The sequence below is a fragment of the Lycium ferocissimum genome, chromosome 6, assembly GCF_029784015.1.
Source record: "Lycium ferocissimum isolate CSIRO_LF1 chromosome 6, AGI_CSIRO_Lferr_CH_V1, whole genome shotgun sequence".
Lineage (NCBI taxonomy): Eukaryota > Viridiplantae > Streptophyta > Magnoliopsida > Solanales > Solanaceae > Lycium > Lycium ferocissimum.
Genome location: NC_081347.1, coordinates 64,721,544 through 64,738,083, shown reverse-complemented (window position 1 = coordinate 64,738,083; position 16,540 = coordinate 64,721,544). Strand labels below are relative to the sequence as shown.

The following is a 16,540-nucleotide window of genomic DNA, read 5'->3' as shown; positions in this document are numbered from 1 at the left end:
CCTGATCTAATGATATCCCCGTTGTTAGAAAAAGCAACACCCTTGACCCTCTACCAGACTCTAGCATAGTTAAAAAAATTAGTAAGAAATTTTTAAATCATAGTAAAAAAAATTAGTACGAGATAAATTTAGATTTTTTTTTTTCTTCATAAAATTTGGATATCTGGGGTTCACTCAATTACACATTAAAGTTTTGTTAATGAGAAAAACAAATACAAGATCATTTAGTAGTGACAACAGTAGAAATGCAGCAAATTTCTTATAGAGGGATTAAACTGAGAAATTTCATATAGTATGGGAGCAAATTTTGACATTTACATAAGCAAAAAAGTTTCTGGTCAAACATTTGATATCAATTTTTATAGAAAAAGAACATATCATCATCTCAAATTACAACATTATTCGGTTATACGGCGACATAGTTTGTTTTCAAAATATGTTCTAGTTACGTATTGGACAGATATTGTTGTTATTTTTTGAAGATGAATTTTTCAAATTTGAAAAAATTATTTTGACCAGCTTCTCAAGAGATTTTTAAAAAAAAAAAAAATTATCAACAAAAATTCAATTATATTTTGGGTAATTTAATCCGAGATAAAAAAAAAAAGACTCATACAGCTAACCTCAGCTATCTGAAACACAAAATAACGTTTTCCATAAAAAATGAGTGCTAGTGTTCATTTACATAGATAGTAATCATTAGTGCATTATTTATATCAACAAATTAAAATTGTTGAATTCGTGATATATAAAATGGGATGCCACCTAAACATAACATGTAGCTCTCCACCTCACACCGTCATCTAATCTTCACCGTCATTCTTGTTTTGTTGTCTACACAAGCTCTATTCCCCAACGTCCTCCCTTTCCACTTCTCTCTGTTCCTCTCTTTCATCTTCCTCTTTGTACTAAAAAAAAAAAAAAAAAAAAAAAAAAAACTCTTTGGACAAAATTTTAATTTCTTCCACTATCATGGCCACTTTTGAACTATTTTTAGTACTCTTCTTGGCCATCACTGGTCATTCAAGTAAGTTTTTCTTTGCAATTTTACTGAATTTGAGTCAGAAGCGAAGTCAGAATTTGAAGTTAGTTGATTCTAATTAATTTATCACTGAATTCAATAGCTTATCTTAGTTATTGAGTTTACACTTAAATATTTACTAAAACAGTACAAAAGTGGACATGATTTTGCTACTATCATGACCACTTTTGTACTGTTTTCAGTACTTTTCTTGGCCATCACTAGTCATTCAAGTAAGTTTTCCTTTGTAATTCGAGTCCGAGGCAGAGGCAGAATGTAAAGTTTATGTTTTTTCTAAATTGGTCACTGAATCTAATAGTTTGTCTTAGTTATTGGATTCACACTTAAATATTTAATAAATTTCCTAACACACAAAGTTATTTATTCACACTTATATATTTATACATATTTAATGAATTTACTAACCCACAAATTACCAGGTATAAGCAAAATCTACTGGCTTTGTCCGAGCCCTTAGCTAAATCCCCTGATTTGAGCTTCACATGCTGATCAGATGAAATTTTCCAATCCTTCATCAAACTTCAAGATTTTTGCTTGCCTTGAGCTGATTTTATACATGTTTAATGAATTTCCTAACACAAGTATGGGGTTTAAGCAAACGTTACTGGCTTCGTCCGAACTCCTAGCTGATATTCTGCCTCCTCCCCTGATTTGAGCTTCACATGCTGATTACAAACAACGGTTCTTTTTTTTTTTGGGATTGTTTTAAGCTGTTTTTTTTTTTGGGTGGATTTACTGTAGGTGGTTTGTACTGTATTTGTAAAGATGGAGTAAGTGACCAACAACTTCAGAAGAATATAGATTATGCTTGTGGAGCTGGAGCTGATTGTACTCCTATCACTCAAAATGGTCCTTGTTTTAACCCTAACACTATCAAAGATCACTGCAATTATGCTGTAAATAGTTATTATCAGAAGAAAGGTGCAGCTGGTGCTAGCTGTGATTTCAGTGGAACTGCAACTACGAGCCCAAATCCACCGACTAGTAAGTTCTTGAGGAAAATAAAACAACTAATCTTCTTCTATTTTTTTTTTTCTGTGATCTATTTGTGGATTTACTGATTTTATTTTTTAATTATTCTTTGCAGCAACAGGTTCTGGGTGTGTCTACCAATCTAGTCCTGGGTATGTTCTCTGTTCTCAGTAGTAGTCATAAATGACTTAGATCTTGGAGCATTTATGTTGTCCAAAAACTTTAATACGAGTCTAGTATAATTGATATTAATTATGTGAGTATTTCTTTTTGTCTCACAAGTTGGTGGCCCAAATCTACCTTCTAGGTTCACAAAATTTGAGTTCACTAACTTGTGAGAGATTTGTGGGATCACACTGGGTATGTTGTTGCTGTTGTTTTAATTTGTGAGATTAAAAGAAAAACGTCACGCAATTAGTGTCAAACTAGCCTAAGTTGTGCGTGACACAAAATTAATCTTGTTGGTTTTTTTAAATGAAGCATCTCTTAACTTAATAAAATATTGCCAGCACCGGATTAATATATATATATATATTCTAAAGCCTTTTTCTTTTGGAAAAAGTTAACAAAAAGATGGGGCCTTTAGGATTATCTTGAACAACCGCCTAGTTTTATATTAGAGATGTTACTAGTAAAATTCTGTTCAAAGGCAAAGCTTATCCTGTAAATTAAAAAAATAGACTTAAATTGATTTGATTTTCTTTTGGAGAAAAACGGACTTAAATAGAACTATGAACACCCCTAAATTTGGAAGGCTTATGCTTTAGCTAATAGCTGCAACTGTTGGTATTTGGCGGCAAGTGTGAACTTGTTGTATGACCGAGACGCTTAGAGCACGCCAGCCAATTGAGTTACTTTTTCCAAATTGGTTAACCTTTTTCAAAAGTAAGATTGGCGTGGCCAATTTGTCTTTCCCTTACCAAACTTTTCAAATAGGGGATTCTTGTCCTTGTCCTGGCCTGGCTGTTACTGTTATTTTCCTTAAAATGTTAAGTGTTGGATGACTTTTAATTCATCATTATGCGCCCAAAGTGAACAGCCTTTATGATGATATGTTAGTGTTGTATTTGTCCCTTGTTTACCATGATTAAAAGCTGGTCAATTTGTTCCTATTTTCTTTGCAGTAATGAACGTGTTTCCCCCTGGTTGCACTAGCAACCACAATTCTTAGTAGGCGTTTGGACATGCGATTTCAAGTCATGAGATGAAATCAGTGTTTGGACATGCGATTTCATCTTTTGGATGATTTGGGATTTCAAATCATGATTTTAAAATTTTTAAATGTAAAACTTGATCCATAAATTTATATTTTGTGAAAAAACCCATAAATTGATAGATATTTTTAACAATTACTTCCACCAACCATTCACCAATCTCATTAACTTCTACTAATTATATTAAAGAGTAATTACATTATTGTTCATGTTAAATTTTTCTTTTTATTGAACTAAAGTTTAATCAATGGATGTTGTATTTTTTAGAAAGGCCCTAGTATTAATTTTTGTTATGAATTAGAACATTCTGATTTGGTAAGATTGTATAAGGATTGAGAAAGTTTTGATAATTTTCACAATTTGTGGGGTTTTTATATCTATAAGAAAAATATAACTTACAAAATCTAAATTGCATGTCCAAATATGATTTCGTCCTGTGGTTTCAAATCATGTCCATTTATATTTATATTTTCTGGGTGGGCTTTAGTCTAATGGTGAGATAGCAGCTAATGATGCGTAGGTTAGGCGCACTTTATGGCTTCAAACCCTTAATGCAAACAAAAGGCTGGTATTTAAGTGAAAAGGGTACGGGAGCAACCCATTATCCACCAACTTTTGAGTCGTGCGCCACTAGCCCTTGGGATTTCTCAATTATAAAAAAAAAATACTTAAACTGCTTGGAGGTGATTTCCTATTTCGTGATGTTCTATTTCAATTTTGTATCAGTAACACTGGTGGAGGTACCACCACTCCAACAACCGCACCACCTGGAACCACGACTCCAACGATCGCACCACCAGGAACCACAACGCCAACAATCGCACCACCAGGAACCACAACTCCAACAATCGCACCACCAGGATCCACAATTCCCACGACTGCACCACCTGGCACAACTACTCCAGGAATTGGCACTGGAACTGGCACGGGCACGGGCACAGGAACTGGAACTGGCATAGCAACTACACCTGGTACAAACAATCCAATTTTTGGGCTCGGACCAACTGGAGCTGGTGTCGGCACGGACGGCAGTGCAGTCGGGCATCTCCAAAACAGTATCTTTTTCACCACTGCCCTTTTGGCTATAAGCTTTGTGTGCTTGAGGGTCTAAAGTCAAGCAAGATAAAAAGTCAATATTTAGGATCAGCTGGGAGAAGAATCTATCTTTCTTTAGTTGTTTTCTTCTTCTTTTCTGGTCTTTCTATCTTATTATGGAAAAGTAGGGAATTGGATTCCCTTAGTAATTTTATGTAGCGTAGAAGAATCTGATCCCTGTCCCCTTCGTAGATTTCTCCCCTTTGTTGTATATTAAATGTATTAATTAATTATATAGAGTAAAAGGAAGAGGCTGTATTTTTTATTTGTAGAATATAATCAACGAGAACTCTCTACCCCACCCCAATCTCTATCGCAAGCTCAATACAGTCATTCTCTCTCCCTCTTGCTCTAAATAATTATAGTTGTCAAAATGGCATGATCTCTGTGGCTGACTTAAATCTAGCTTACTAGAGGTGCTTAAACCTTGTACTATTAAGCTCATGTTGATTCTAGAACGCATTGGTTATTAACAAACAGTCTGAGTAACTAAATAAGGATTTGGCTCATTATATTTGGGGAGTTTGAGTTAAATTTTTAGGGTTAGGTCGTGTTTTTTTATAGCTTGCGTTAGGTGATTTTCTATGTAAAAATTTCGTGTTCTTTACCTTAGTTCGCGCTTCACAATCTACTATTGGTTTCACCAAAACACACAAAGAGTCATGTTTTCGGAGTCGGATATTGTGCAATTCAAGAGATCGCGAAAATTTAGTACAGCCTAATTCACCCCATTTTTGTGCGTTTACAAAACAATAATTTATACTAGAGTAAGTTCTCAAATCAAAAGACTAATACCTTTGAGGTGATTCAATCATGAGTGCACCATTAAGTATGTCTGAGGGAAAGTCCACTACAAGACTACCTTTAATAATTGGGTAACACTATGATATTTATTAATTGGGTAACACTGTGGTGGGTTACAGATGGACCTTTGATTCATGAAAGAAAAAATGAGAAGGGACAAATGACACCCAAGATTAAGGGAGAATTAGCCGAGGACTATAAGATGATGGAAAAGAAAGCTAAGGCAGTCAAGATATGTGTCTAGTCCACATAAATAAGATTGAATCTTTGCTTGTGAAACTACAGAGGATATTTGGGATGCTCTACACATTATTCGTGAAAGTACAAATCAAACACTACTAAAAAATCTCAATTTTCCCACTAATTTCCCACTGAAAAATGTTCAGTGGCTATTTTTCACTGAATGTCGATGGAAAAAACCTAAATAGTTGTGTCTTCATACAGAAAAATTAGGAAGTTTCTCGGCATTTTAATGAAAACTTGTTCTCCACCATGCATTTTCTAAGTGAGCTGGTTCGATATAAATGAGGTGAAAAATCATGTTTTATAGCACAAATTTCCTACTGAGTAGTGAGTGAAACAATCAAGAATTAAATTGCTCATGAGCGAATATGAATCCTTCTTAATGAAGGATAAAGAGACTTTGAAAGAGATGCAGACCAGGTTCACTCATATAACAAACGAATTAAATTTACTTGGAAAAACCTTTAGAACTGAGGGAACTTGTTAGATCTTGAGAATTTTGCTTGTTGCTCGCGAAAGAAAGATTAACAGTGCACTAGTAAGTTACGGAAGTTTATTCAAATTATCTTTACATTTCACAAGTTTACATCAATTAATCTGAATGTTGCAATAATACAGGCTTCATCTTAAATTTCACATTTCAAATATAAATGCTCTGGCAGAGGGCATAAATTCCACAATGTTAGTAGTTAGCTGGTAGAGATGATCGTGCTTGGAAACTAAATTAGCGCACATCTATGTGCCTGCCCCGCCGACTATAGCGCAGCGCGGTGTAAGAAAATAGCTGTACATATATATAAATGCACGAAAGACTTGGAAAAAGAATACTCTGAACTACTCTGAGCAACATAAGATCTATGGAAACCATAGGTATAAAACATAGGAGATCAAGGATACGATGAATTCTATACCATCTAGGAGTAGAGTCTTTGGAACTCGCTCGCTTACTCTGTTCGTTCATAAGATAAGGATCATGCCAAAAAGAATAGAAGGGACAACCTTAACATACCTTGCACCGTATCTAGTCATCCAACGTCTACTTCACGAACTCGTAAGTCTACAATCAAGGTAACATATGCCACCATTAGACCATTTACCTCACTTACTAACCAATTTAAGTACGAAAAGAGCTTAACGAATTGCGGACAGCATCTCCCAATTCAATCCAACATCAGCAACAATAGCAACAACAACAATATCAACACTTATATACCAAAATATAATCAAATCTATCCCAAATCATCCCTCAAAATAACCCTAAACCCTAACTTTACCCTTATTCAACTTACCACTTCCTTAACTATATTTCTTTTACTTAAAACTACCAAAACTCTTGATAATAACCTCAAACACAAAGGTAGGAATCATATACATACCTTGAGGGGTCTAGGATTCCAAGAATCAAACTTCAACTCCAATTCCAAAGCTCAAAAACTTCAATGGAACCCTAGGAACAACTTTCCCTTCACAAGCTCGGGTTTACGGGGCTCAGATCTTACTAAACCTTCACTAATATGTCTGGAAATATTGAGAGGAGATATATTAGGGTTTTCTCTGGTTTGGAGGATGATAAAATGAGAAATAAAATGTGAGGGGCATTTATATATAAGTGGACAAAAAGGGTCCCAATAGTGCGGCTCGACGAGCAGGTTGACGACCACCATCAATCAGCCACCCCCAGATTCAGAGGCCACAACATATTGATGATGTGAAAGGACGCCACTTCAACATGTTGACGGGCCATCCCTTTGCACCGTCAAAGTGCACTATTTTCCTGACTCCCTGAGTCGCCCTGGTTCGCGTTGATTTGTTTCGTTTAGCTTCTAATCCTATCGTATTGCAAAGAACGCATACTTATACTTTGGTACACACGAGGAAGGGCACTTAATATCTCAAAAACTCTGGTATGGATCTCCATACTAAGGGTATAAACCACCCATAAGCCAAGGACTTTCTTGCGACGGAAACGAGAGGTGTAACATTCTCCCCCTCTTAGAAACATTCGTCCTCGAATGTTCATACAAGTCATGGGTCATAAACATTTTGGCAGAGTCTCCCCTATAAATGTATCAATCCAACCTGTACACAGCAACCCAAAATAATTCCACACAGGGCCACATGCTAGAATATACAACACCATGGCCTCACACGACCAATCATAATAACTATAAATGAAACCAATACCTGGGGAGATGATGCCTCAGACTGAGCCTCCTGAGATAACGAAAATAAATATGCGTATTTAGCCTTCATTTCCTCCTCAGCCTCCTAAGTCACTTCTTCAACATTGCTATTTCTCCAAAGCACTTTAACGGAAGCCACATCCTTAGTCCGCAATCGACGAACTTGCCTATCCAATATAGCCATAAGGATCTCCTCGTATGATAATTGCTCAGTCACTTGGATATCACCTACCGAAACAACTCTCGAGGGATCTTCTATGCACTTACGGAGCATGGACACATGGAACACTAGATGCACACACTCTAGATCAGAAGATAGCTCTAACTCTAGATCAGAAGATAGCTCTAACTCATACGCTACCTTCCCCACTATACGAATGATTCTATATGACCCAAAGTATCAAGTGCTCAACTTACCCTTCTTGCCAAATCTCATCACTTCCTTCATAGGTGAGATCTTCAGGAAGACCCAATCTCCTACCTCGAACTCTAGATTGCGCTGCCGGTTATCTGCACAGGATTTCTGTCGACTCTGTGCCGCTAGCAACCTTTCTTGAATCACTTTCACTTTGTCAACTACTTGCTGTATTAAGTCTGGGCCTACTAGCTAATTTTCTCCAATATCAAACCATCCTATAGGTGATCTACATCCTCGCCTGTATAAAGCCTCATAAGGAGCCGCACGGATACTGGAATAGTAACTGTTATTATATGCAAACTCAATAAAAGGAAAATGATCATCCCAAATGTACTTCTAAGTCAATCACACAAGCTCTTAGCATATCCTCAAGTGTCTGTATAGTATGCTCAGCATGTCCATCTGTCTGCAGATGAAATGCAGTACTAAGACTCACTTGAGTCCCCAGTCCATTCTGAAAAGATCTTCAGAAGTTAGTTGTGAATTGCGCTCCTCTATTTGAAATAATGGCTAAAGGAACACCATGAAGTTGTATAATCTCTCTAAGGGAGAGCTTAGCATAATCTTCAGCTGAATGAGTAGTCCTGATAGGCAGAAAGTGGGCTGAGTTTGTAAGCCTATCAACTATGACCCATATTGAATCATACTTTCGCTGAGTACGGGGAAAACTTATAATGAAATCCATATTGATTACCTCCCATTTTCACGTCGGAATCTCCATAGCTTGCAATAAACCTGCGGGCTTCTGGTGCTCTATCTTAACTTCTTTGGTAATTTGGACATTAGGCGACAAACTCCGCTCTGTCCTTTTTCATACCATCCCACCAGTAAACTCCCTTGAGATCATGGTACATTTTTGTTGTGCCCAGGTGAATAGAATAGCGAGAATAGTGGGCTTCCCCCATAACTTGCTGACAGAGGCCTGCAACATTGTGAACACATAATCTACCTCGATACCTGTATACTCCATCTCATGTGAATACGAAGGGTGTCTTTTCTTTTTGAGGAGCTGTATCTCGGTAATGAACTAAAACAGGATCCTCGTACTGACGTTTCTTTATCTCAGCTACAAAAGATAACATCACTGTATCCTGAGCTATAACTCCTGTATTACCTGAGTCTATCAAATGAACTCCCAAACTGGCTAACTAACGAACGTCACAAACTATCTCTCTTCTCTCTGGCTGCAAATGTGACAGGCTACCATAGATATACGACTAAGAGCATCGGCGACTACATTGCCCTTCCCAGGTGGTACAAAATGTCAACATCATAATCTTTTAACAACCCAAGCCATCGCCTCTGACGTAAGTTCAAGTGCTTCTGCTTAAAGATGTATTGGAGGATCTTATGGTCGGTATAGATATCAACATGAACACCGTATAAGTAGTGCCTCCACATTTTCAAGGCATCGATCATCGCAGCTAACTCAAGATCATGAGTTGGATAGTTCTTCTCGTGCTTCTTCAGCTGTCTAGAAGTGTAAGCGACAACCTTGCCGTGCTGCATTAATACACAACCCAAACTAATACCTGAGGCATCACAATATATCACATATCCATTTGTTCCCACCAAGAGAGTCAAGACGGGTGCTGAGGTCAACTTGTTTTCAATATCTGAAAACTTCGCTCACATGCATCCGTCCACTGGAACTTAGCTGATTTCTGAGTCAGCTTGGTCAATGGGGCTGAAAGAGAAGAGAATCCTTCCACGAACCTTCTATAATATCCCGCTAGGCCCAAGAAACTACGTATTACCATTGGTGTCGTGGACCTTGGCCAATTCTTCACAGCTTCAATCGTTTGAGTATCCACCCTAACACCTTCATCTGAAATAATGTGACCAAGAAAAGCCACAGAGTTTAACCAGAACTCACACTTGGAAAACTTCGCATATAATTCTCTATCTCGAAGAATTCTAAGCACTGCACGTGGATGATCCGCATGCTCGGCCTCTGACGACGAATAAACCAAAATGTCATCTATAAACATAATTACGAATAAATCTAAAAAGGGTCTGAATACACGATTCATCAATTCCATGAATACAGCTGGGGCATTAGTTAGCCCGAATGACATAACACAAAACTCATAGTGCCCATATCTAGTCCTAAATGCCATCTTCGGAATATCTTCCTCCTTCACCCTAACTTGATGATACCCTAATCTCAAGTCGATCTTTGAGAAATTTCTGGCACCCTGCAGCTGGTCAAATAAATCATCAATCCTCGGAAGCGGATACTTATTCTTTATAGTAACTTCATTCAATTTCCTGTAATCAATACACATTCGCAAAGAACCATCCTTCTTTCTTACAAATAATACCGGCGCTTCCCACGGCGATGTGCTGGGCCTAATAAAGCCCTTCTCTAGTAAATCCCTCAACTGCTCCTTCAATTATTTCAACTCTGCAGGTGCCATTCTATAAGGAGGAATGGACATTGGCTGAGTATCCCGTAGTAAATCAATAGTAAAATCAATCTCCCGCTCTGGCGGAATGCCTGGAAGCTCATCTAGAAACTCCTTGACCACAAGGAAAGACTGAGGGGTCGGTGACTCTGCTTGTAGATCCTGAACCCGAGCCAGGTGATAAATATAACCTTTTTTGATCATCTTTCTTACCTTAAGGTAGGAAATAAACCTATCCCCTCTACGAAGAAAGACACCCTTCCACTCTAAAGATCGGCTCGTCGTGAAATCTGAATCGAACTATCTTTGTTCTGCAATCAACATTAGCATAACAGGAAGCCAACCAATCCGTACCCATAATAACATCAAAATCAATCATATCTAACTCAATCAAATCTGCTAGAGTTTGGTGATTACAAACTATCACTACACAACCTCGATATACCCGTCTAGCTATAACTAGATCACTAACTGGCATAGATACCTCAAACAGTTTAATCGATTCAGGATCTATCCCAAACTTGCCAGCAATAAATGGAGTAACATATGATAAGGTGAAACCTGGGTCAATCAGTGCGTATACATCATAGGAGGAGATTGATAATATACCTGTGACAATATCAGGAGACGACTCACGATCCTATCTACAAGATAATGCATAAATGCGGTTCTGAGGACCGCTCGAACCAGATGCTCCACCTCTTCCTCTACCACGTCCTGCTGGGGCCTGAGAACCGTGCCCTGGAGGGCGTACAGATGAAGAAGAACCAGCTACGGACCCTGTGGGCTAAACAATACCTAAACCACCTCTCAACGCACACTCTTTCATCACATGACCTGGCCGGCCACAAGCATAATAAGCATCTGATCCTAATTGACACTGTCCAGAGTGTAATCTACCACACTAGGTACACCATGGCAAAGGTAGTCTCACCTGACCTGACTCTGGTCTGTGCTGAGAACCAAAAACTCTGGAACTCTGACCCGCTCCGGAATAAGAAGACCGATCAATTCTCTTGCCCGAAAACCGCGGAGGTGCACTCCCAGCTAGGTGAAATGGATACCGAGAATACTGCTGTCTCTATCCCACTTTAACCTCATAAGCAATATCTAAACCTAGCCCTATTACCATGGCCCCGGTCTCGCTCACGCTCTGTCTTTCAAGTTCTGTGCATATGCTTGTATACGGGAAATATCCATACCTGGCTGTAATGCAGCTGTCGTACACTCATCAATCAATGGCCCTAGACCAGCCACAAAACGATGAACTCGATCCTCTATCTCAGCTACCACAGCTAGGGCATATTTAGCCAATGAGTCAAAGTATACACTGTACTCCTGAACACTCATACTGCCTTGTTGGATATGTAAAAACCTGTCTGCCGGCCCGTCGAACCTCTCGGAGGCAACAACGACGAACAAAGGCGGCTCGAAAACTCTCGCCAAACTACGGGATGGCATCTTCTCCCTAGATAACTCCCATGTAACCGATACCACCGCACCGAAAACATCACATAGCCTATAAGAAGCCAACTCCAGTGACTCGACCTCATCAGCGTGCATAACCCTCAAAGTCCTCTGCATACTATCAATAAAGTCCTGGGGGTCCATATTTCGCCTTAACACGGAGAACTTCGGAGGATCTAACCCAAGGAAAGTCTTAACCCTCGTACTACCATTTCCACCGCCCGATCAACACCAACTCCCCAACCGAGCTCCGAGCCGCGCTACCAATCTAGTCAATAACCGCATAAAGCATCCCTCACATCCCCGGCCCTAAGCGCATCCGCGCGAACCGGCGTGCGCCGGGCGGGGTATGCGAAGTCCGAGACGGGCTCACTCGAGACTCGCCCCCGAGCCCCGGTAGCTCGCCGAGTATGGCTAACGGCCCTCACCGCCCCTCCCCTTGCGCCCTTCGGGCACCCTCGTAGCCTTTGCGAGGTATCGCCGAAATCGAACAAAATTGGCTGTAAGGAAAACTCTTAACACACCCGCCTATTGCACGATCTAAGTTATAGTAAGGAATGACAATTTCCTAAATGTCCCGTAGCCTCCAATTTATAAGTGTGGTGCACAACACACCCATAAACACGACTCCACTAGACGCGGTCTGTAAACAACCCTAGGATAGAATTGCTCTGATACCACTTCTGTCACGACCCAAACCGATGAGTCGGAACGAGCGCTTGACCTCTATTGACAAGACACCCCTGAACTAGTACCTGGATCTCAGTAAACAACAGGGTGGCCCATATAACCTATAATCGAACCATACTGACTCATACAAGAACGACATCAAGAACTATACATCAAGAACCATTAACCATCAGTGCATATATATACATATATACTGAAAAAGAACAATGCAAGCCGACTAGGCCACTACATATACTGTACACAAAAGAATAAGAGCCGACAAGGCTACACAATATCCCAATTACATACGACTGTCTACAGACCTCTAATGGAATAGAAAACTATAGAAAGGACGGGACAGGGCCCTGCCATACCCATATATACATATTCGTCTCAAAATGGCATACCAAAATAAGATCATAGCCTCCGAATCGTTGGAACGCACCGACTACCGCCGAGTAAGTCCCACCGAGCCGGACCGCCCGTCCGTCTACCCGAACTCCGCGGCACGAACGCAGCCCGCCCGAGTAATAGCGGAGCCGCATGGAAAAATGTAACAGTATGTAAGGCATAAGAACAACATATACATAGGAATCATGAAAATGTCTCGAAACATAAAAGTTAAACTCAATATCTGAAAGTGCCTCTGCGGCGAATGCTATGCATGCTTTTTTTTTTTTTTTTTAAAAAAAAAAAAAAAAATCTTATATATATATATATATATATATATATATATATATAGTACCTGGCCCTACCATATTTCCAAGACAAAGTTGTTATCATCATCTCATCATTATCTCGCGTCCGGGTAACTCATAATCATTTATCGCAAGGCGTGCACATCTACGTGCCCGCCCGCCGACTATAGTGCCGTGTAAGAAAAAAAAAAATAGCTGTACATATATATAATTGCATGAAAGACTTGGAAAAGAATACTCTGTACTACTCTGAGCAACATAAGATCTCTGGAAACCATAGGTATAAGACATAGGAGATTAAGGATACGATGAATCCTATACCATCTAGGAGTAGAGTCTTTCGAACTCGCTCGCTTACTCTGTTCGTTCATAAGATAAGGATCATGCCAAAAAGAATAGAAGGGACACCCTTAACATACCTTAAAGCGTATCTAGTCGTCCAACGTCTACTTTATGAACTCGTAAGTCTACAATCAAGGTAACATATGCCATCATTAGACCATATACCTCACTTACTAACCAATTTAAGTACGAAAAAAGCTTAACAAATTGCGGACAACATCTCCCTTATAAATTTAACAATCCTTCAACTTCCAATTCATCCAACATCAATAACAGCAATATCAACACTTATATACCAAAATATAATCAAATCTATCCCAAATCATCCCTTAGCCCTAACTTTACCCTTATTCAACTTACCACTTTCTTAACTATATTTCTTTTACTAAAACTACAAAAGCTCTTGATAATAACCTTAAACACAAAGGTAGGAATCATATACATACCTTGAGGGGTCTAGGATTCCAAGAATCAAACTTCGACTCCAATATAATCGTTTCGTTAATGGGGATAGAAATATAACCTTTACCCTTACTTAGTTGAATACGAAAAAGTAATGCGTTCTTGTTACTTTCTGGCGATCATAGGGATATAGGCATTAGGGTAGAATCTACAGGCTTGTGAGCAACTTGGAAGATACTCATAAAGTTACAATTAGCTTGTCAACTAGTAACCCAAGAAATAAGATAGGTAGAATTGTTAAAAGACTAACTGGATTGTCGAAAGCCACGACCCTGGAACTTTCTCTCATCTGATAAACCCAAGTCTTCGTCACAATTGTCTCGCGCTCACAAAACATTCATATTTTTTTGTTTCTTTCAATTAGTATTTTAGTTACTACAAATCCCATAGATTGTTACTCTCTTGAATAGTTATAACGAAATTTGAATTAGTTGAATAGTAAAAACTCTTAAGTGTCTATGGGTACTATATCTGGACTTAAAAATCCTATAATACTTGTACGATCACTTATACTTGCGTGTGCATTTGGGAGAAACATTTACATTTTGTATGATATGTCCACTAGATCATTCTTTGTAAGTAGAGATGTTTTCTTTAAAGAACATGTGTTTCCTTTGCTGATAAACAAGCTACTGAGACTCAGCAGCCTCTGTTTGTTGACACTTTTGACAATTATGAAATGTTGGTTGAATCAAATAACAATCCCAGACAAAATCCTATAGTAAATACTTAGACTAGAGAAGTCAGGCAAATTCAGAATTATCAGGTCATACACTAAGATGCAGTAGTTTCTACTTCGGAGGTCAATGATATCACTGAGATACAAAATGTCACAACCCAACCCGCCTTGACTGGCACCCATACTAACTCCTAGTAGGCGAACTAACACACAAGTCATCTATTCATTCAAGTCTATCTTTATATTAGCCAATTAAATCAGTTATTACTCATTCAAGCATCAGATAATCAAAAAAAGTCATGCCATAAAATAATGAAGTAAATGCGGAAGTCTTACCCATTACAATTTCCCAAAATCCGAAAGTCATCGTACAAGGACTCTAATCTAAAACATGTCTAAGGAATGAAATCTGTCTAACAAACAACCATAATGTCCATAATAGGAAATACACATCATAAGAGGAAGATTTTCCGGCGGTCTAGCATGGATAGAAGCTCGTCCCAAATATGTCAGCAACGTCTTAAATGCTAGATGTGAGGGCGGGTAGCAGTCTCTGTATCACAATCTACACTCAAAAGAATGCAGTAAGGTAGCATCAGTACAAATACTATGTACCGGTAGATATCATAGGCTGACTAAGATTAGTATCATGCATATCTCATAAAATAAATAGGATAAATACAAGCCAACAGACATGAAATAAATAAACCGCAACAAGTCAACCACAAATAATCACCAATCAAGTCACAAAAAATATCAAGAAATCAAATCAATGAGAACCACAAACGGGAATGAGTCTACCAAAATAACCATACTCACTGTACACACATGCTAACTGATGTCGTTGCTCAGTAGTCATGACCTGCAGGGGACCTATGGTGTCCATGCACCACTCGTTTCGGATACTCATCGGACCCAAGCCTAAACCTTCGCTTCGAAAAAAACCTCGGACGCAGGCCACATCAATGTATCTCTCATTTTCGAAATGAACCTCAGACCACGAGCCCATAGTCTAGGTCACCTTTGTGCCTTTTCATCTATCCATACATAACATTATTTCTTGCCTTCTTATTATTAATGCTCAATTCATCATTTCGTGTCACAATTTCACCGAGAAGATCATATTAACATCTCATCATAACAACATTAACTGTAGATTCAACACACATAAATAGTTGCACGAAGCCCCCACCGTCACTCAATCAATTGCACATAGGAATTCAACCGCACAATATCATGTATGAAGACTAGACATGCGTTCTCCTAATGAATTCACAACACATACAATCAACTAATCAAAGCCTAACTCAAGTAGACGGTAACCTACCTCAATGTAGAGCCGGAACAAAGCGAATCAACCTTTTTACCTCCTTAAAGACTCGAAAAGCTCAAAGAGACTAGAATGCTCAATGAGTCACATTTATTATAGTCACAAAAGCAATACAAACACTCTTCCCTTAGCCCCATTCCAATGGGTGAATGATTTCTAGGTGTAAAAGAACCTAACAATGGCCTTAGTAACCACTAACCATCAATTTACAACTATATATGATCAACACATCACTTACAAACAGTTTTCATGGTCAAGCTACCATTTTTATGGATCCATAAGTCTCAATTCACTTAGTTTATGGCTCTAAAGGTTCAATTCATGATTAAGAGGAGTTACCCAAGCCATTAGATGATAAATAAGTGATAACAATCATAACCCATCAGCATACAACCTTCCGCAATAATGCATACTCTGTCCCGCTATGGCGACATCGCAATGGCGGCCATTCCACCACGGGACACCCGAACTACCTTCTGGTCGGGTACAAGTGAGGGCTCACCGCAACAATGCG

The 16,540-nt window shown here is 38.8% G+C and overlaps 1 protein-coding gene across 1 annotated transcript; it reads left to right on the top strand.

The window, feature by feature from the left end:
- Nucleotides 1–770: 770 nt before the first annotated feature.
- LOC132060045 (PLASMODESMATA CALLOSE-BINDING PROTEIN 3-like) lies at nt 771–4,624 on the top strand. Its single transcript, XM_059452909.1, has 4 exons — nt 771–1,027; nt 1,784–2,026; nt 2,130–2,166; nt 3,955–4,624. Exons 1-4 carry the CDS (start codon nt 973–975, stop codon nt 4,337–4,339), a joined length of 720 nt encoding a protein of 239 aa, XP_059308892.1. The 5' UTR covers nt 771–972; the 3' UTR covers nt 4,340–4,624.
- The last annotated feature ends 11,916 nt before the right edge of the window (nt 4,625–16,540 follow it).